At 42.6% G+C, this 22,035-nt stretch overlaps 1 protein-coding gene across 4 annotated transcripts in view; it reads right to left on the bottom strand.

Annotated features, from left to right (window-relative positions):
* The window catches only part of cluha (clustered mitochondria (cluA/CLU1) homolog a), an 86,789-nt gene that overhangs the window by 21,205 nt on the left and 43,549 nt on the right, over positions 1 to 22,035 (bottom strand). For 3 of the 4 annotated variants that reach the window (XM_072589854.1, XM_072589851.1, XM_072589853.1), the window contains exons 7-18: positions 20,537 to 20,662; positions 18,160 to 18,307; positions 16,415 to 16,507; positions 15,099 to 15,793; positions 11,042 to 11,265; positions 10,533 to 10,637; positions 9,143 to 9,243; positions 7,184 to 7,336; positions 6,923 to 6,985; positions 5,344 to 5,588; positions 1,786 to 1,870; positions 661 to 814 (exon numbers count right to left, since the gene is read on the bottom strand). In XM_072589854.1, the coding sequence (XP_072445955.1) occupies positions 661 to 814; positions 1,786 to 1,870; positions 5,344 to 5,588; positions 6,923 to 6,985; positions 7,184 to 7,336; positions 9,143 to 9,243; positions 10,533 to 10,637; positions 11,042 to 11,265; positions 15,099 to 15,793; positions 16,415 to 16,507; positions 18,160 to 18,307; positions 20,537 to 20,662 (2,192 nt within the window). The remainder of the gene's footprint in view (positions 1 to 660; positions 815 to 1,785; positions 1,871 to 5,343; positions 5,589 to 6,922; positions 6,986 to 7,183; positions 7,337 to 9,142; positions 9,244 to 10,532; positions 10,638 to 11,041; positions 11,266 to 15,098; positions 15,794 to 16,414; positions 16,508 to 18,159; positions 18,308 to 20,536; positions 20,663 to 22,035) is intronic. The other variant, XM_072589852.1, reaches the window with a different exon arrangement.

The following is a 22,035-nucleotide window of genomic DNA, read 5'->3' as shown; positions in this document are numbered from 1 at the left end:
TGACTTCTTCAGGACAGGCCGATCCGAACGGTTCTGAAAACGACTGGAGGAGCAGACAGCTCAAATGCAGAAAGGTAGTTCCTGATGACCAGGAAGTGCAGAACCAAAAGGTCACAGTCTAAGGATATGTGGCTGTCCATTTAGGACAGAGATGAGGAGAAACTTCTTCAGCCAGAGAGTGGTAAGCTATGGAATTGTCTGCCACAGAAAATGGCCTTTTCAAGGAGGAGTCTGATATAAAATTTAGAATTAAAAAGGGTCTAAGGGTCTGGGGAGAAAGCAGGAATAGATCATCGAGTTAGATGCTCAGCCACAATCTTATTGAATAGGAAAGCAGGCTTGAAGGGCAAAATGGTCTACTCCTGCTCCTTCTTTCTGTTTCTAAGATAGTCCCTCCATTCCTGATCAACCTAGTGAAGCTGCAGTGGACTACCTCCAATGCAGTATATCTTTCCTTAGTTAAGGGGCCTGAAACATTCTCAGTCATCCAGCTGTGATCTGACTATGCATTGTCTAGTTTTAGAAAGACTTCCTTGTTTTTATACTTCATTCCTTTTGAAATAAAGGCCTCATGCCAACAGACTCATTATTAGCAAATAATTGGAGAACAGAAGATCCCTGCCAAAATCCTTGACACTTCCTGTACCGTGGATGCAGTACCTTGTTGGACTTTAGCTTGTCCACTTTGGAAGAAATGGAAGGCGTCAGATGCTTTGGGATTCACATGTTTGACAACTGGGAAGATGTTGAGGATATCTTCCTCTGTAAAGGTTGGCCGGTGACGACTGTCAAAGTTGTACTCTTTCAGCAGGATCTACAAAGTCAAAAGGTTCCAATAAATACTTTGCAATCACAGATGGATCCAACCAATATCCGGATTACACACAGCATTTACTACTGGAGTGTCACTGCTCGGGGTGATGAGCTATGTTCCCTCTAACTGTTCCCATCAGTGTGTGTCTCCAAGTTCTGTGCATGACAATGCACGCAAACCTGGAAATTAATGCCTCCAGAGCCGACAGGTATGGGTGAACTCTGCGAGTGGCTGCACAGCTTAGAGGGAACGCTCGTGATGAGCATTAATTTGGTCCTGCTCCATGCATCCAAAATAATTAGACAATCAATTCAAGAGTTTGAGCTTCCAATCACTTAGTGATCTTTACTTGTACATAGATTGTAACTGCTTCAACCAGTCAATTCACAATCAGTACCATTGTTATGCTCAACTTTATAAAACAATGGCTAGGCTAGGGCAGTGGTGTGGCCAGTTCTAGGCACCAGACTGTAGAAAGGATGTCAGAATCTTGAAGAAGGTCAGAGAAATCTACTCTGATGATAGTGGGAACCTCAGTTGTGTGCAGAGATGATCAAAGCTGTGTTTTCTCCTTACAGGAGAGAAGGTTAAAAGGAAATTTAGAAGAGATGTTAAGAATGCTGCAGGATTTTGACAAGGTTACATAAAAGAAAAGACTTTCCACTGGTAGAAGGGTTGATACCTTTAAAGCTTGTCCTTTGAGTAACGGGCAGAATAGTCACAGGAGATGAGGAGACCTTTTAAAGGTACTGAGTTGTTACATTCTGAAACACTGCCTGAAACCATAGTGGAAGCGGATTCAATGCTGACTTCAAAAAGGGAACTAGGTATAAAATTGCAGATTAAAAAATTGTAGGACTACGGTCAAGAGCCAGGGAGTGGCACCAGTTGGATAGTTCTTTCAAAGAGCTAGTACAGACATGAATAGGCTGAATGGCTTCATCCTCTGCTGTATGGTTGTATGATCTTACCTGTATACCTGACTTCACGCAGATTTCTCTCAAGAGGCTGATTTTCTGTAGGCCATACTTCTCTACAGCCTGATCCACACTCTCACTACACAAAATGATAAAGAGAGACAACATACATTGAGAATAAATAAGACATCTATCAGGAATCTAAACGTGCACTATTTGCAATCAACTGAACCGTCTCAAGAGCTTTGCAGGTCTCTTTGCACCAACAGGTGATTCAGAATATGAGAAATCCGAAACTCACCAAAACTAAACCCTGTGCTAAGTCCTGCCAACAAAACGTTGCACTCCAAATATATAAATCTAAAATACTTCCTTTCTTTACCTCTTCAAAGTCCAATTAAGGTGCTCCAATTCATCATTAAGGCTCACTAAGACTGATACAATTTTAAACAACAAGCACTATTAAATAGAGAAAAGAAAAAAAAGTTCCTTTTTCTTTAAATTGCTAATTTATACACCAATGCTGAAGTCTATTTAGCCTTGCATCAGAAGTCATTATTCTGAATTGCTGCATTTGGCCAAAGACTGTAAGGTAAAGACATAAAATACTCTGGGTTTCTCTTTTTGCATCATTAATGGGGTACATGAAATAGGTGCCCAGCTCTCTGCTTATATTTTGACTCTCTTTGCAAAACTAATGTTTTTGATCCACATAGAGATCCACTGGTTTGATGTGGAATTAAGGTGATTCTCAGACATGGGTCTTACATAAACCAGCCTGATTTTAGTTAGCCCAGCATTAACATTCAACATTGTGCAGGTCAGAATAGGCGCTGCATTCTGCTCAGCTATGAATCCCTCACAAGAACCCAGCCCACTGACACCCAACAGTGCAGGCTCACAAAATGTGGCATTGTGCTGATGGCAACCATTCAACTACAACTCAAAACAAAACCAAGTCTCAGAAAAAGGACAGACTAACATAAATACTTAACTGGGAAATCTGACGTCTCTAACTTTAGTCATAGAGATGTACAGCATGGAAAGAGACCCTTTGGTCCAACATGTCCATGCCGACCAGATATCCCAACCCAATCAAGTCCCACCTGCCAGCACCCACCCCATATCCCTCCAAACCCTTCCTATTCATATATCCATCCAAATACCTCTTACATGTTGCAGTTGTACCAGTCTCCACCACTTCCTCTGGCAGCTCATTCCATACACGGACCACCCTCTGAAAAGATTGCCCCTTAAGTCTCTTTTATATCTTTCCCCTCTCACCTAAACCTATGCCCTCTAGTTCTGGACTCCCCGACCCCAGGGAAAAGACTTTGCCTAATTATCCTATCCATGTCCCTCATGATTTTATAAACCTCTATAAGGTCACCCCTCAGCTTCTGATGCTCCAGGGAAAACAGCCCCAGCCTGTTCAGCCTCTCCCTATAGCTCAAATCCTCCAACCCTGGCAACATCCATGTAAATCTTTTCTGAATCCTTTCAAGTTTCACAACATCTTTCCGATAGGAAGGAGACCAGAATTGCACACTATATTCCAGCAGTGGCCTAACCAATATCCTGTACAGCCACAACATGACCTCCCAACCCCTGTACTCAATACTCTGACCAATAAAAGAAAGCATACCAAACGCCTTCTTCACTATCCTATCTACCTGTGACTCCACTTTCAAGGAGCTACGAAACTGCACTCCAAAAGGTCTCTTTGTTCAGCAACACTCCCTAGGACCTTACCACTAGTGTATAAGTCCTGCTAAGATTTTCTTTCCCAAAATGCAGCACCTCACATTTATCGGAATTATACTCCATCTGCCACTTCTCAGCCCATTGGCCCATCTGGTCAAGATCCTGTTGTAATTGGAGGTAACCCTCTTTGCTGTCCATTACACCTCCAATTTTGGTGTCATCTGCAAACCTACTAACTTTACCTCTTATGCTCGCATCCAAATCATTTATGTAAATAACAAAAAGTAGAGGACCCAGCACCAATCCTTGTGGTACTCCACTGGTCACAGGCCTTCAGTCTGAAAAACAACCCTCCACCACCACCCTCTGTCTTCTACCTTTGAACCAGTTTTGTATCCAAATGGAGAGTTCTCCCTGCATTCCGTGAGATCTAACCTTGCTAATCAGTCTCTCATGGGGAACCTTGTCAAACGCCTTACTGAAGTCCACATAGATCACATCTACCACTCTGCCCTCATCAATCCTCTTTGTTACTTCCTCAAAAAACTCAATCAAGTTTGAAAGACATGATTTCCCACACACAAAACCATGTTGACTATCCCTATTCAGTCCTTGCCTTTCCAAATACATGTACATCCTGTCCCTCAGGATTCCCTCCAACAACTTGCCCACCACCAACATCAGGCTCACTGGGCTATAGTTCCCTGGCTTGTCCTTACCACCCTTCTTAAATTGTGGCACCATGTTAGCCAACCTCCAGTCGTCCGGTACCTCACCTGTGACTATCGATGATACAAATATCTCAGCAGGAGGCCCAGCAATCACTTCTCTAGCTTCCCACAGAGTTCTAGGGTACACCAGATCAGGTCCTGGGGATTTGTCCACTTTTACCCATTTCAAGACACCCAGCACTTCCTCCTCTGTCATATGGCCATTTTACAAGATGTCACCATCTATTTCCCTACAGTCTATATCTTCCATATCCTTTCCACAGTAAATACTGATGCAACATACTCATTTAGTATCTCCCCCATTTTCTGCGGCTCCACACAAATGCCACCTTGCTGATCTTGATGAGGGCCTATTCTCTCCCTAGTTACCCATTTGTCCTTAATGTATTTGTAAAAACTCTGGATTCTCCTTAATTCTACTTGCCAAAGCTATCTCATGTCCCCTTTTTGCCCTCCTGATTTCCAAGTATATTCCTACTTTCTTTATATTCTTCTACAGATTCACTTGATCTATCTTGTCTTTACCTTACATATGCTTCCTTCTTTTTCTTAACCAAACCCTCAATTTCTTTCCTTGGGATTAGAGTTGAGTCAGAGGTTTTACTGGAAAAGGACCTTAGACCCATCATATCAGCACCGATCATCGAGCATCTATCTATTCTGATCCCATTTTCCAGCCATCTTATAGCATTTCAAGCGCTCATCGAAATAGTTCTTTGATGTCTTGAGGGTTTCTGCCTCTACTACTCTTTTAGACAGTAAATTCCAAGTAATCCCCACCCTCTAGGTGAAAAACATCTTCCTCAAATCCTCTCAAACCTCTTGATTCTGACATTAAGGCTGTGCCCCTTTACTAAACTACCTTATCTAGCTTTGCACACCTCGATCAGGTCCCCCCCTTCCCAGCCTACTCCGCTCAAAGGAAGGCATCTAGACAAGGGAGAAAGTGAGGACTGCAGCTGCTGGAGATCAGAGTAAAGAGTGCGATGCTGTAAAAGCACAGCAGGTCAGGCAGCATCCAAGGAGCAGGTGAATCGATGTTTCGGGCATGAGCCCTTCATCAGGGCTCCTGCTCCTCAGCTGCCACCTGACTGGTTGCGCTTTTCCAGCACCACAATCTAGACAAGGGAGACCAGCACGGCACTCCAACAATGCATTGCAGTTCAGTTACCCGTACCAGTCTATACTGAAGCCAAAGTAGCTCTTCGTCTCATTGCTGATGTTCTTCCAGAGTTCCTGAGGGGTCGTGCTGGCCCAGGTGGTGTTGTCAACATTGCCCAGGTGCCGTGGTTTCCTCTTGTTCCTCTTTTTCTTTGAGACGAGCTCATCCGTAGGGAGGTGAGCAATGGGGTTTGGAAAGGAACTGAGGAAGCAGTTGAGGAAATGACTTATGGCGACAGACAGGCCAGAGAGCTCCACTCCCTAATGCAGGCAGGAAGGCAAAAACAAAAGGCAAAAACAGTATTTTTGCAGGGTCTTCCAACATCAAGTTGATGGGCAGGGAAAGGTCAATCAAGCCTGTCCCAGACATCAATGCTGTGCAATGATAACCAGACACCGTTTTTAATGTCTCCTTCCACCCCCACTCACTCCTATGACGTTATAATCAAAGGTAACTAAACAGAGAGGATAAAAACACAGTCAGGATAAAGATAGTCTGGAAATTTCTTCCCTGACTCTCCTAGCTGATTGAAGCTAGTTTAGGAGAACCAGGGGTTAATCTGCAAAGACATTAAAACATTGCCAAAATATCACAGCACTGCAGCGACAAAAACATAGCCATCCAAGCAAAGGTATATGCATGCAATCAGGTTTTAACCTGTGTACCAGGAATCAGTAGCCAGAGAGGTGTGACATTGTTAAACAGTGCTGATCAGTGGCCAGGTAAGAAATGTATATTGCTCTCAGGGATATTGACAACATGAAAAGAAGAATCTGGAAGCTTATTTCTTGATTAGTTAATTCACATTATAACAGTGTCCCTGAAACATCAGCATTTATTGCCCATCCTAAATACTGCTCACAACCTTCTTAAACCACTGCAGTCCATCAAAATTATTTTTGATACAACTGTGTGGCTTCCAAGGCCAGAGGACAACTTAGTGTCAGCCACAATGCTGTGAGTCTGGAGTCACATGTAGGTCAGACCAGGTAAACTCAGCAGATTTCCTTCCCTACAAAGGGCATTAGTGAACCAGATGGTTTTCTATGATAGTCTTGTGGTCACCACTACTGAGACCAGCTGACATTGAAAGATGTGCAGAAGAACAAAATACAAAGGGAGTTGAATAAAAATGTATGAAGGAAGCTCTTTTCCTTGGCTGTGTGGATTGGTCAGCAACTTAGGGAGGGAGGGAGTAAAAGGAGGAAGAAAGAGAAGATAAATGGTGCAATGGACGTGTTTAAGGTACTTGCTATTAAATAAGGCATTCACATCCATACAAACAATTCTAAAATTAATTAATAAGAGGGCATTAAGCCCATTCTACCTAATGCTCTCTTCCCATGCATCATATACACATTTCTTAGTCTTTGGTCCTATTTTCATATTGTACAGGATCAACTGCAGATGCAGCCTATATTACACTCTTACTGAGAGGCATGCTGAAATAGGGCAGTCGGCTATTTAGCCCCTTGATCCTGTTCCACCCCTTATGAAAGCACGACTGATCTGCATCCCAGCTCCAGCCCAGTCTGAAGCTCACATTTAGATCTATACTTCCTCCAGGAGGAAAAATTTATGAATTACTTCTTACCTGAAGATATATTTTGAAGATATGTTTAGCAGAACGGGTAATTAATTCAGTAACTCCAAGTTTCTGTAATGGTTAAAAAGAAGCGTTTAATTAAAAATTGGTACTACACACCAACTTTGAATTACTACACACAAGATAAAATTAATCTGAATGCAGAGTGGTTAAGTAACTGTTCTGAATTAAATAAAAAGTTTATCTAAGTTGTTTGAAAGATGAAATCAAGAGTATGTCTTTGTTTTAACTAGTAACAAAAATACATACCCAAATGTGATCCAACGACTGTCTAGCAGGACTCTTTGAAACAAATTCGACTACCTTAGCCAGGTAACGGATGTTGATGCCACGCTGATGCATAGCTTCTGCCATTGTGGCACCATCCATTGGAAGCACGGTGTGATCAGCGCAGTCTTTTATCTGCAATAAAGACAACATACATTCTTTCAGATGCAGTTTACAGACAGAATGCTTGAGTAAAGCTGGAGAATCCAAAAGCTGAAATGAAGAGATGCTTCAAAAGCCACAGGGAACTGAGACAATTGTAACTAAATTGATATTCTTTACATTCAATCACCTCTCACAAAAGGTTTAAAAAATAATTCTAGTCATTTAACTGACCTAAGGTAACACAGGAGGAGTGAATGCTGTGCCCAAAAAAAAATGGCATCCGTCTAACTAGTACAACTTAGAAGACTGGATACATTCTAAAGGAGGTGACTATCCAAGTCTAGATCATTTTGAAGTCCAATGTTTGGTTATTTCAATAAGAAAATGAATTAGTTGATGTACAAGTATTCTGTCACCCCTTTCTCCAATCCCTTCCCTTAACGAGACATTAGCTCAAGCTCCATGGCATGTTTCTCTTGCAGCCAGAATGAGAATGGCATTGGGCAGGAGGTTCTCTTGTGGCTCCATAGTCAGGTAACATGACTTTGGGGGAAGACGCCGATGAGGACGAGGAAAATGGGAACACATACACCAACACAGGTGCTCACACCCACTTTTTAAAAAAAGTCATTCATGGCATCGCTGGCAAAGCCAGCATTTACTGCCCACTGCCAATTGCCCAGAGGACAGTTTAGAGTTAACCACATTGCTGTGGGTCTGGAGTCACGTTAGGTCGGACCAGGTAAGGAATGGCAGTTTTTCCCTCCTTCAAAAGACATTCGTGAACCAGATGGGTTCGTAGAATCATAGAATCTCTACAGTGTGGAAACAGGTCATTTGGTCCATTAAATCCACACTGACCCTCTAAACAGTAACTCACTCAATCCCATTCCCCTACCCTATTACTCGATATTTACCCCTAACTAACCCACCTAACCTACACATCCCTGGATACTATGGGCAATTTAGTATGGCCAATTCACCTAACCTGCACATCTTTGGACTGTGGGAGGAAACTGGAGCACCTAGAGGAAACCCATGCAGGCATGGGGAGAATGTGCAAACTCCACACAAACAGTTGCGCAAGGTTGGAATCAAACCTGGGTCCCTGGTGCTGAGGCAGCCATGTTAACCATTGAGCCACAGTACTGCCCCATAGTTCTTTTCCAAGAATTGACAATGGTTTCATGGCTATCATTAGACTCTTAATTCCTGGTTTTAATGGAATCTAAATTCCACCATCTGTTACATTACCTCCCCAATATCTATACTATCGACATAAGTCGTATTAGGAATCTTCAACACTGCAGGATGGGCGAAATGGGCCTGTTAACTGTTTACCTGCCATAAGAACTTGGGAATACATTGACAGTAGAGTAGCAGAGGAGTTATAGAGTGCTTTAGCACGGAGAGAGACTCTTTGGCCCAACTCGTCCACGCTGACCATGTTTCATAAACTGAACCGTTTCTGTTTGCCTGCACGTGGCCCATATCCCTCTAAACTTTTCCTATCCATGTACCTGTCCAAAAGTGTTAAATGTTGTAACTGTCCCAGCCTCTACCACTTCCTCTGGCAGCTCATTCCATAGACGCACTATCTTCTCTATGAAAATGTTGCCTCTCAGGCCCTTTGAAATCTCTCCCCTCTCACCTTAAACCTATGACTTCAAGTTTTGGACTCCCCAAACCTAGAGTTTATTTCTCCAGGAACAACCACAAGCCAATGGAATTGGCCGAACCGTAAAAGACTGAAGAAGAGCAGAAGTAATAATTTTGCAGTTGGGGTTAGATGGGCAGTCAGCAGTAAGTGAGAAGGCAACGGTATTCCATTCTTACCAGTGAAGGGATCTGGCAGGAAACAAGAAAGGCAGCTGCATCTTTCAACAACTGCTTCTGTTTTTGGAGTTCTTCACAGTTAGGATCATGGAAACGGACTCCTGCAACAAACCAAAGGTCAGAACTAGATGTTGTCTGCAGTTTTATTGTAAAGCAAACGTGGAGTCAGCAACAAAAGGCATAATGACCTAGACTCCTACAGCACGCTTTACATTACACAGCCCGTGAAAAACATGTGGACACCAAAATAAAAATCCAAAGGTGAACAATTACATTCCTTCAAAAGCCATACTTGGGTTTTGTCCATATTCCATAACTCCAGAGTCAACAGGGTTTTACAATTTTAAAAAATCAAAACAACTAAAGTTTTCTTTAAAACGTAACAACTCAGGACTTTTTAAATGAATGCAGGAGCTCTGAATTAGTCAAAGCAGACAAATCAAAATAAAGCCATACAATGTACTCAACACGCAAACATTCAGAACACTTCCTCAGGCACCAAATGTTGCCACAACAATGTGGCCTTTGTTCTTTATATCAATAAAGCACATTTTTGAAAGTAAAAGACACGATTCTCAACATTTTGTTCTCTGTTCCTATTTCATTCCTTGCAGAGAAAATTCAAACCATTAAAACTACACTAAACTATCACTATATCTTGCTCGGAAAACCTCATCATAAAGTCTGATCATTCGCGAAGGTTACGTTTCTGGAAAACCTCGCAAATGATGAACATGCTTTATAATGGGAATCAGTTAGATAGCTTCCAAACATCCAAAGCTGACACCTACAGTACATAATAGAAGATAATAGTCAATAATAACAAGGTTTTTGAAAAACAAAGATGATCTACTGGAGGAATAATGTAAAAATTAAGTAATATTTACATTTGTCACATTGACCCATACTGGAAGGGTCATTGCACTGAGTTATTACAACATGGGCCCACATGTAACTCACCAGTCGACACATGCAGTGCACGCTTTCCAGTCCTAGAAATAGATTCATGATATCCTTATGTCCACAATTTTGACTATAACCAGATTCCTTGTGCCAGAAAGACTGGCTCATCAGCTGCTATTGTCAAATATTTTGCTTCTTCCACTTTCTAAATCAAAAAGGTTCTATCAATCATAGTACAATATTTTCTATTTATGATGCTTCTAGAACAATAACATCTTAATGAATATTTTCCAACATTTACAACTCAAATAAAAATGTCCTCAACAACTGAATCGTACAAGGTATCAATGCTGCAAATGAAAACAAAAATCCTGTCACTTGTTTAAAAACCACTGCAGCAATATGATTTATTTTGTAGAGTCACAGGCCTGACATCTATAGTAGCACAAAGATACATTGCACGACACGTGCTAGAACTCCTCCGTACCTGGTGAAAATATATCTGGATTGAAGCGAATATTGAAAGATGTATTGCTGACAGAACCGACCGCTTTGCAGGCATTCAGAATGACCTCCTTACTCTTTGGGTCAACTGTAAGTATTGAAGACAAAACAAAGAGATTCCTAAAAAGCAATGCACGCTTACAAAAAAAAATGCAGTATCAGATCCACTGAAATGCAATGAGCTGAACACTTTGAAAATCGAACATGCATCTCAGAAAATTGCATTCACTGAACAGATAGGAGCAGAAAATCGAAATTGGTGTTAATTACATTGCCCAGAGGGTCAATACTCGACCTTTTTGTTAGAAAAGCCTGTGAGCATATTCTTTAGACAGAATGCAGCTTGGATTTCAGAGAGGTGGCAACAGTTCAGCAATCGACTTCATGCATTTCATCCATGGAATTAGTGTTGAAAACAATCAATGCCATCCTGATTAAAGAATCACCACCACAACCATCGAGAGATCAGCAGGACAGCTTCCAACAAAGTACCTGTTTTGTCTTCTGATGCAATGGACTCTGCAAGATCTCTAGCTTGATCTAATCCAGAAAGGTTTTCCTCAGCCTTACCATCTTCAGACGCAGTTTTCTTGCTTTCCACAGCACCGGTTGGAGAAGAACTACCATTCTCGGTCACAGCAGCACATCCCTTCTCCTGCTTGTTGGGCTTCTGTTGCATCAGCTGCAAAGCAGCCAGCTTCATGAAAACAAGATGCCTGAGAAAAAGGGGGGGGGAAAAAGGGGGTTACAGAAAGAAAAGGCTTCATCAATGTCAATGCTTAAGTGCAAAGCTATCACTGAAAACTTTTAATAGATACTTATCCTGTACCCATGGAAATACAAGCAAACAGTCTATTGATGATTGCCATTTTATGTTAATTTATAATGACCTGTAAGGAGAGACAAAAATTTACAAGGATGTTGCCAGGGTTGGAGGGTGAGAGCTATAGGGAGAGGCGGAATAGGCTGGGGCTGTTTTCTATGAAGCGAAGGTCAAGGGGTGACTTTATAGAGGTTTATAAAATCATGAGGGGGAATGGACAGGGTGAATAGCCAAGGTCTTTTCCGGAGGGTAGGGGAATCCAAAACTAGAGGCACAGGTTTAAGGTGAGAGGGAGAAGATTTAAAAAGGATCTAAAAGGAGCAACATTTTCATGCAGAAGGTGTGCGTGAGCTGCCAGAGTAAGTGATGGGGGCTGGTACAATGACAACATTTAAAAGGTATCTGGATGGGTATGTAAACAGGAAGGGATTGGAAGGATATCGGCCAAATGTTGGCAAAAGGGACTCGATTAATTTGGACAAGTTGGATTGAATGGTCTGTTTCCATGCTGACTCTAAACGGATTCCAAATCTAGCTGGGTGTCTAGAACCCCCAACTATACTGAGACAGTTGACACAGCAAAATTAAACAAGACATGTTATTTATAAAATTCCATCTGGAATGTAAGAGTGGCAAGTTTACCCCCAAGCCACAGAAGCTTCCTGACTTGGAATGATATCATTACGTCTCCTTTATTGTGTTAAAACCCAGAAAACCTCCTGAGGCAGCTATGGGTGTATCCACCCTCCACAGTCATCAGCTTTTAAAAGAAAATGGCTCAACTTTGTTGAATCAAATTGGCAATGTGGGGCTGGGGTAGACTTCTATTCTTTTAGATTGACAATAACAGTTTAGAGAGCCCTTGATGGGGCACTGTAATAAAACGTCAAGTCAATGGAAGCTTATCAAAATTATCCTTTCTGCTGTTAAATAAAATCATACGTTCCAAGTTTTTAGATTCCCCACAGTATGGAAACAGGCCCTTCAGCCCAACAAGTCCACACTGATCCTCCAAAGAGCAACCCACCCAGACCCATTCCCCTACCCTATATTTACCCCTGACTAATGTGCCTAACACAATGGGCAATTTAGTATGGCCAATTCACCTTCACCTGCACATCTTTAGATTGTGGGAGAAAACTAGAGCACCCGGAGGAAACGCACATAGACATGGAGAGAATGTACAAATGCCACACAGACAGTTGCCCGAGGATGGAATTGAACCCGGGGTCCATGGTACTGTGAGGCAGCAGTGCTAACCACTGAGCCACCGTGTCTCCCTTATTTTAAATTAACCTGTCTGGACATGTTATGAAGCCTCCAGGTCAGGTGGAACTTGAACTTGGGTCCCCTGACACAAAGGTAAAGAATCTACCACTGCACTACAAGTCCTTATTTAGAAATTTTGCTCATTCTGTTCAGAGATGTTATTGCACCTGGAGCAAGGGGGACTTCAATCCAGTTCTCCTGACCCAGAGGTAGGGACATTACTACAGCACCACAAGCACCCACATCATCCTGTCTATACTGTGTCCAAGGATGTATTCAGTTAGAAGTGGTTGACAATAAAACACTGAATCTTAACAAGAGGCACTTATCTTTGTAGTTTCGTACATGATGGAAATAGGCACATTTTACATTGACTAGTCAGACATTAATAACAACAGAAGCTAGAGCTGACATGTCTGACCCCATCGGGACATAGAGCTAGACTCCTTTATTCTCCATCCGAGACTGTGTGACAGCATCAGACTGACTGCAGCCGAATGCACCTGCCAACATTAGCCCTTCCATAACCACCACCTAAGGGCAACGGGGATGGGTGACAAATGATGCCCTCTCCAATGATGCCCATATCCTGTGGGACAGTGTGCGGATCATACACAGGTGGGTATAAAAAAACTGTAATACAAGTTCACACTGTATAAATTCCACTGCCCCACACCAGGAGCAGGATTTTTCTGGACAGTGTAATAATGCCATGATTAACTCTGAATTGAAAAACACAGCCATTGTACTTCTGGAGGCAAATAGTGACAACAGTGACATGGCATTAACTTGTCTGGTTTGTCCTGCAGTGGTAATAATTCTCGAAAAACATCTCGTAACTTACACTGGTGCTGGATGTCAGCTCTCTCCCAGCCAACAGCACTGGGCACACTCGGCTCAGGTATGGCAATTGTTACACACATTGCAGAATTCATCCCCAACCCAACTTCTCAATGAAGAAGTCCAGACTTAAAAGCAGTAACAGCTAACCACAAAATCACTTCCCTTTTACAAAAAAGCTTGGTGCTCTTTGATAGCGAGATTTGACATGTGCCTTTGCATTATACATAAATAAAAAGATTAATTAAAAAAGGTGTTAGAAACCACAACTCTTCTCAAGCTCTGGGTCATTGTCTGTTTTTCACTTTGCAGGCTTCTGCAATACAACAGCAGAGTTTCAGCAACTCAACATAAAATTGATTTGCAATTTTTACCTGCAAAGAAATCTAAACGCTAATCAAAAAACACAAAGCCATGCCACACACACCTATTGTAACAACTTATACAATGTCACAAAACATCTCAAGGCCCCTAACCGAAGTGTTCTCCCTAAGGTTCGACGCTGAGCCATGTAAGATGATATTAGAGAGAATGAACAAAGTCTGGATAAAGAGAGATGTTAAGGAGAATCCTAAAGCAGTCAAGAGGAAGGAAGGTACAGCGAGGTGTAGGGGGCAGCCCCACAGCTGAAAGTTTTGGCAGCTGATGCACTAACAATGGACTAATTAAAATCATAGCTATTTGAAAGACCAAAATTAGATGAAATGGAGCTCAGAGGATTTTAGTGCAGCTGCAGATTGGGTAGATATGGAAGGAAGAGGTAAAAGCAAGGAGTGCACATATTCCACACTTTCCGGAGTAAAGATTAGAGAAATTGGGTTTATTCTCCTTGCAGCAGAGAAGATTAAGAGGCAACCTTATTGAGGTGTTCAAAATTATGACTAATTTTGACAAGGTAGAGAAGGACATTGTTTCCACTAGTCGGTATGTCAGTAACTAGGGGACAGAATTTCCAGTTTGTCAGCAAGAGAGCTACAAGTGAAGAGAAACTTCTTTACTCAGAGAGTTGTTAGGATTTGGAATGCAAGTGCCTAGGAGAGTGGTAGAGGCAGTTTCCATAGGCGGTTTCAAAAGAGAGCCAGATATACGTGTGAAAGTGACAAATTTAACAAGAGTACTAGAGAATGGGACTAGCTAGGTAGCTCTTTCTGGAGCTGGTACAGACAAGATGGGTCAAATGGCCTCCTGCACTGCAAATGTCTAGGATTCTAAAGCAAACACAGTACAAGAAATGTAGCTGATTAAAATGCAGAAACTCAGCTTTTACTTTACAGGCTAATAAGGGCTAGTATTGGCCAAGTGAAGTTAATCACATGCTTAAACCAAGTTGTCTCCAACTCCATTGGATCCCCAGTCAGTAATTTTTATGTAACAAAATGAAACATTCGGCATTAAAATGTGTGAAAGCTGTGGGGGATTGGGTGGTGTTGGCACGTAGAAAGGAAAGAGGTAGTGGCAAATGGAGATGGCATTTATTTATGTTGAAAAGGTAGTAATAAGACCATACACCCTGCAGTGGAGATGATAATCTATCCCATTGAGAGCACAGCACAAAACTAAAATCCTACATGTCCCATAACATCGTGCCCAGAAATTCATATATAATACTGCACTTGCCTGTGTTCAACAAAGGCTTCAATCAGCTCCTGCCTCAGACAGGACAGCCTATGTCGGTGTTCCTTTGGAAAGCCCAACTTGCTGCATTCCTCTGGGAGCTCTTCACCTTTCACAGGGAGGAAATTCAAATCTGGTGGGAAAGTGCGTAGCAAGTCCAAGATGTAATGGCGGCTGTCATTCCCGATTATGCCTTTGCACTCAACAGAGGAGCAGAGCTCCACTTCCTCGTTCTTGTCATTAAGTACACAGTGCTTCTGGATCTTGAGAGGTCTTGCTGTCTTCTCCAACAACTGTAGGTATTTGGGGTGAGATACAACTGTTTTGCCAAAGTCTATGGACCCATATATAACACTCTGTTCCTGCTCCCGTTCCAGAATACCGGGAATGATTGACTGCGCAGTCACCCTATAACCCCTGTAATCCACCACCACAGTCCCCAAAGTATACAGCCCTTCTACATCGACTGCATTATAAGCCCGGACCCCATTCAGGTCATTGGTGGGAGCCACATAGGCTGCATTGTCTCCACCAAAGTCCTTGTAATGGTCACGAACATCGAAGCCCAAGCTGAAGAAGATGTTGTTCCAAATGAACATCTGCATTTTGGTTTCTTCGCCTGGATTGATGGCCATGACATTTCCATCAATCACTGCCATTGCACCCCGTGTGGCAGCTGCTGCAAAGTCACTGTGCACCTTTAGAAAGAGAAAACAAACAGTAAATTTAAGTGTCATCTCTGCTGTGCCATGCAAACTCTAGTGAGCTGACAGTACTCAGTGGTGAATAAACAGGCCTGCAGTCTCTCTCATCTGCAGGCTGACAAGACACCAGTCTCCTGTTCAACTGCAAGGTCCTAGCAAATACATTTGGCTAATGCTAAATGGAGACATGACCTAGTTCAAGTTGGAAGTAAGTGGGACTGAAAAGAGGAGTACAAGAACAGGACATAGATGTAACAGGAAGTGCCTATCTGGTTCGCAACCCCTTACTGATCCATAACCAGCCACAGTAAGGTACCCAGAATACCAAGGAACTACAGGGGAGACTCTACTGTCCCTATTGAACTTATATCCTACTTAGTTTGTGTAAGGTCCCTCACCAGGATACTACACTGCATGGATCCCAGGCATTTTTTATTCACAATTTACATTTCCGTTGCTGCAGGGCGGGGGAGGGGGAGGGGGATGGAATACAAAAAAAAATGGTTGGTATTTGTCAAAATAACTAGGAATTAATAGAACGGTAGAGGAAATCACAATTATACTACACTACAATTACTGCAATCTAACTGAACAAACAAACAACTGCAGTTTTACCTTGAAAATGGCACGCTCGCGGAGAAGCCTTTCCGGAAGGTTCTTGCGTGGGAGCTCCCTGGTCGTCTGTAATTCCTCATTCCAGTCCCTTGTCTGGAGACACCCAGAACAGATTGTGAGGAAGCTTATATTACAATGAAGGATATCCACTTATAATTTTCAAATTGCTGGTTGACTATTTTTTAAATTACCAAAATAAAGCAAGATCGTGCTCTGGTAAGTTACACATCCTGAACACCCCAGAAATTTGCAACTATACCCAGCATACAGGGAGGCTAGCAGAGACCCACAATAGATGGCTGGCTGTGTTTTTGGAAAAGGCGAGTTTACTGCAGTTAATTAGCTATTTATTACATCCTCTAGACATCCATCAATTAACTTACTTTTAAGTGAAGTGCCATTACATAGGTGACTGCAGCAGACAATCCACAAACAGATAGTCAAGGGGTTGCTGTTGGTCAGAACACGGAGGAGAATGCTATGCTCTTCTGCAACACCTTATCCACAGTCCAGCAGTACTGCCCTGAAGGGGCAGCTTAGATTATGCGCTCAGGTTCACAGTGGAGCTTGAATTCCACATCCTGATGACTGAAGTAAGATTGCTATCAACTCAATCAAACTAACAAAAAGCTATTTGTTTAGCTGCATCGTAAAAGACAACTTCCCTGCAGAGAGTCATAGAGATATACAGCACGGAAACAGACACTTTGGTCCAACTCGTTCACGTAACTAGATATCATAAATTAATCTAGTCTCATTTGCCAGCATTTGGTCCATATCCCTCTGAACGCTTCCTATTCATGTACCCATCTGGATGCTTTTTAATTGTACCAGCCTCCACCACTTCCTCTGGCAGCTCATTTCATACACGCACCACCCTCTATGTGAAAAGGTTGACCCTTAGCTCCCTTTTAAATCTTTCCATGCTCACCTTAAACCTCTGCCCTCTAGTTCTGGACTCCCCTGCCCTGGGGAAAAAGACCTTGACTATTCACCCTACCCATGCCCCTCAGCAGCACAAAGGCCACCTGTCGTGCCCCGAGTTGCTCTGACTGCAAAACACAAACTCAGCAAAAGAGGCTGAACACCAGGATCCACTTGGCTCTGCAGCAGCCCCAAGCCTTTCTTTATAGAGAAGCGAAAAACAAGTGCAGTTTGATTCTCTTACTCAGAAGAGTCTGTCAATGCAGCACAGTCAGATGCTGGAAACATGCGTATTTAGTGTCAAACTGAAAAGAAACACTATTAAAAATTAATTTACAAATGCATGTTTATTTGCGCAGTTGTAACCTGATCATTGGAACACTGCTGGAGATTGAAAGGTCAATTCAGAAAAAGTAACTTAGTGCAGCCGCCACATTTACAGGGAAATAAGAACCAGGAACCACACCACGATGAATATTTGATAATAATACGAACAGCCATATGAGTTACGTTTCAATGCCAGACAACATGAGCGAGCTATGAAGCAGGGAGACGTTCAGGACCATGGTTGATTAGGTTGCTGATCTAAGCACAAATGTGAACAGAGTCCACACATCTTTCCACTGAAGGGCAGGAGCAGATAAGGGAACCATAATCAGTATGATTCGAATGCAACCTGTTTCTCCACAGCGTAACTTGTGCTCACATAGAAACATTTGCAATGAAGAGGCAAACAAAAAAAAAGGCAGTAATGGGGCTTATCCTATGGCTGTAATAGCTCCGGTTGCTCGAGTGCATCAGGAAAACAGCCCACACAGTACCTGGCCTGGTATGTGCTCCTCATACCCCAAACGTGATGTATACGCATCTTCTGCACGGACACAATCCATGGCGTGCTCCACTGTGGGTGCCGTCCAACTGTACACTTGGAAAGGGGTCGCTATCCTCTCAAATGGATGTCGCTGAACCCTACACACCAATTAGTGCACCAGTCAATACACTATGATTCAAATGTTTCACTAAACCACTCCCATCATACTTATCCCATTAAACAAGTAACATCATTGCAAATGTATCATGGAACCTAGTGAACGGTGGTGTAGCCAATTCCAGATGCAAGCACCACTATCCAGGAGAATTTTGTAAAAGAATTTCAGATCTGGAGCTGTATAAGAACTACAACTTTCGTACATTCGGTCAGGTGCTGGAGAGCAATGGCCAGACTTCAAATTACAGAATGATGCAGAGAAGTAATTGTGGAATCGCCCTCCACAAAGCTGGACTGAGAAATGTGGCAAACACGTGTTTGCATTGCACTGGTATAAAAAGGTCTGGTCCCTGTGCTACCATTAGGAATTCAAGAACTTCCATCATAACTGAGACAGTCACATGACATCAACATGTAATCACAGATTATTAATATTCATCACTGGGGCAGCACAGTGGCTCAGTGGTTAGCACTGCTGCCTCTCAGCGTGGAGGACCCGGGTTCGATTCCAGTCTTGGGCGACTGTCTGTGTGGAGTTTGCACAGTCTCCCAGTGTCTGCGTGGGTTTCCTCTGGGTGCTCCGGTTTCATCCCACAATCCAAAGATGTGTAGGTTAGGTGAATTGGTCATGTTAAATTGCCCATAGTGTTAGGTGCATTAGTAAGGGGTAAATCAGGGAAATGGTCTGGGTGGTTACTCTTCAGAGGGTCGATGTGGACTAATAGGCTGAAGGGCCTGTTCCCATACTGTAGAGAATCTAATCCAATCCAAATGAAGCTTTCACTGAAGACATATCAAGTTAAATTCGCAATGAACCACAAAAGCTTCAATGTACTTCAGAGTTAACTTACAAATCTCTGTGGAAACAACTGCACAGTTGTGTGAAATTTAGGTTCAGTAATATTTAAGGGGCTGACTTGGAAAATCTTGGAGCAAACAGGAGATCTGATGTTGTGATTGGTCCAGCGCTGGTTTCTGGTGTGATTAAATTTAACTCGGTGCTTCTCTTTACTTAAACGTAAAGGGTAGCACACGTTCAGTCCTAACAATGTGCATGTTTCTTATCCATCATTTTTATACTGTCAAATGCCTGAAAAGCAGGTGGTACCATGTATTTATGAACATATAGATCCTTTATCATAATGTGTTCATTGGCACTTCATGGGACTAAGAAAAGAAAACATAATGCTGAAGTACATTAAACATTAGGTCTGATGACCAAACACTTGTCAAAGAGGCAGGTTTTAATGAGTGCCTCGAAAAGGAGGAAAGTGACGTAGAATTGTAGGGACAGTATTCCAGAGCTTCGGGGTCAGACTACTGAACAGCTATCAAGAATGCAGCAATTAATTCAGGAATGCTCAAAAGACCAGAATTAGATGGGTGCAGACATAGCAGAGGATTGTGGGGCTAAAAGGACATTATAGAGGCAGGGAGTGGCTAGACCACAGTCCGATTTCAAAACAAGGAGGTGAATTTAAACCGAAGACATTGCTTTATCTCGAGTCAATGTAGACCAGCAGGTACAGGAGTGAACGGGACTTTGCAAAAATATGACACTGGCTGCAGTGTGAATCTCCAGTGAAATTATATCACTGCATTACCATGGTCCAGTGAACTTAGAATGGAATTCAGCAGAATTACAATGCTCGTTAATTAAAGTCTTGTGCCGATTCATCATCATCTCCTTATTTTGCATTCAATCCTGTTGGGCACAAAAAAAAACCCCAAACTTCCATGGTTTTCTTTCAGACATGAGGTCTGCTGTAATGTGCTTTAGATAGCTGCTAACTCCATGATAATAAGCTGGGCCTCAGTCTGTAATTGTAGCCTTTACTGGAATTGCCAAGGAAATGAACCACTGAACGTGGAAACAAGACTCAAATTTAAAATCACTCCACCATTTTCACATTTGTACTGCCTTCTGTGGGCATAGTAGATGATGATTTCAATGTCAATAAATTTTATTTTTTTCATACAAGGGCAAAATACCACAGATGCTGTAAATCTAAAATTAAGAAAAAACTGGAAATACTCAACAAGATAGCATTGCTGGACAGAAACAGAGTTATCTTTTAGATAGAGATGACCTTTCATCACAGCTAATCTCCCCATTTCATTTAGTTAGTTGGAGCATGTTTCTCAAGCTAGTCACGTTACAGGAATGAACACTATTATACAATGACAGTTCAGACTAGTGTAAGCCTTACCGCTTCTTTTGCAAGGCAGCAAAATTCTTTTTGAAAGTTGGACTGATCTGGCTCAGCAATTCCACCAGGGAATGGCTCAGGAAGCTGGGGTTAGCTGGCTTGGGGTTGAAACTGTAGGCTGTCGACCTGTTCCAAGCAGAAAATTCAGAAGAAGAATTAATTCCATTTAAAAAGGGTTACTTGTTGTAAAATCGTTACAGATTTAACTTAAACCTATATCCAACTACACACACAAGCATGTACATAAAAGCACAATTCTTGGGCTCCACTCATCATTTACTTACAGTACAATACGGCACAGGAATAGGCTCTTCAGCCCACCAAGCCTGTGCTGATTCCTAATCCTTATTTAGGCAGACTACTTATTGCCCATGTGCATTTTCTATCACTCTGTTCGTCTCCTGTTACGTGTCTATCAAGTAACTCCTTAAAACGGTCCCAACGTGCCTGCATCCACCACCCTCTGTATGAAACATTTTCCCCCACACTTTCTCCCTCTCACCTTGAACCTCTGCCCTCTTGTAGGTGACCTTTCCAACCCATCTATGCCCCTCAATTTTGTAGGCCTCTGTCAGATCCCTCCTCAGCCTCCATCGTTCCAATGAAAATAATCAAAGTTTATCCAACCTTTCCTCATACCTAAAACCCTTCAGACCGGATATCATCCTGGCAAACTTTCGCTGCACCCTCTCCAAAGCATCCACGTCCTTCTGAAAGTGACAACCAGAGCTGCATGCAATATTCCAAACATGGCTGAACTAAAGTTTGGCAAGTTATGTCACAGCTGTATAAAACTTTCATATTCAATGCCCCAGCAGAAGGTTAAGTGTGCTATATGCCTTCTTGACCACCATCTCCACCTGTGTTGCCTCTTTCAAGGACCTGTAGACCTAGATCCTCCATACGTTAATGCTCCTTAGGGTTCTGCCATTTATTGTATAATTCGCACCTGAATTTGATTTTCCAAAATTCATCACCTCACACTTTTTAGATTAGATTAGATTAGATTACTTAGTGTGGAAACAGGCCCTTCGGCCCAACAAGTCCACACCGACCCGCCGAAGTGCAACCCACCCATACCCCTAACCTACCACTACGGGCAATTTAGCATGGCCAATTCACCTGACCTGCGCATCTTTGGACAGTGGGAGGAAACCGGTGCACCCGGAGGAAACCCACACAGACACGGGGAGAATGTGCAAACTCCACACACAGTCAGTCGCCTGAGGCGGGAATTGAACCCGGGTCTCTGGCACTGTGAGGCAGCAGTGCTAACCTTGCCCGCATTAAACTCCCTCTGCCATTTCTCTGCCCAAATCTGTAATCTATATCGCACTGTATCCTTAGACGATCCTCCTCACTATATGCAAATTCACCAATTCTGGTGTCACCCACAAATTTACAATCAGCCATCTACATTTTCCTCCAGATTATGGGTGATTAGCACGATGGCTAAGTGGTTAGCACTGCTGCCTCACAGCACCAGGGACCCGGGTTCG

The sequence above is a fragment of the Chiloscyllium punctatum genome, chromosome 19 (genome assembly GCF_047496795.1).
Source record: "Chiloscyllium punctatum isolate Juve2018m chromosome 19, sChiPun1.3, whole genome shotgun sequence".
Taxonomy (NCBI): Eukaryota; Metazoa; Chordata; class Chondrichthyes; order Orectolobiformes; family Hemiscylliidae; genus Chiloscyllium; species Chiloscyllium punctatum.
Note: the sequence above shows the minus strand (reverse complement) of the source record. Positions and strands in the feature narration are given on the sequence as shown.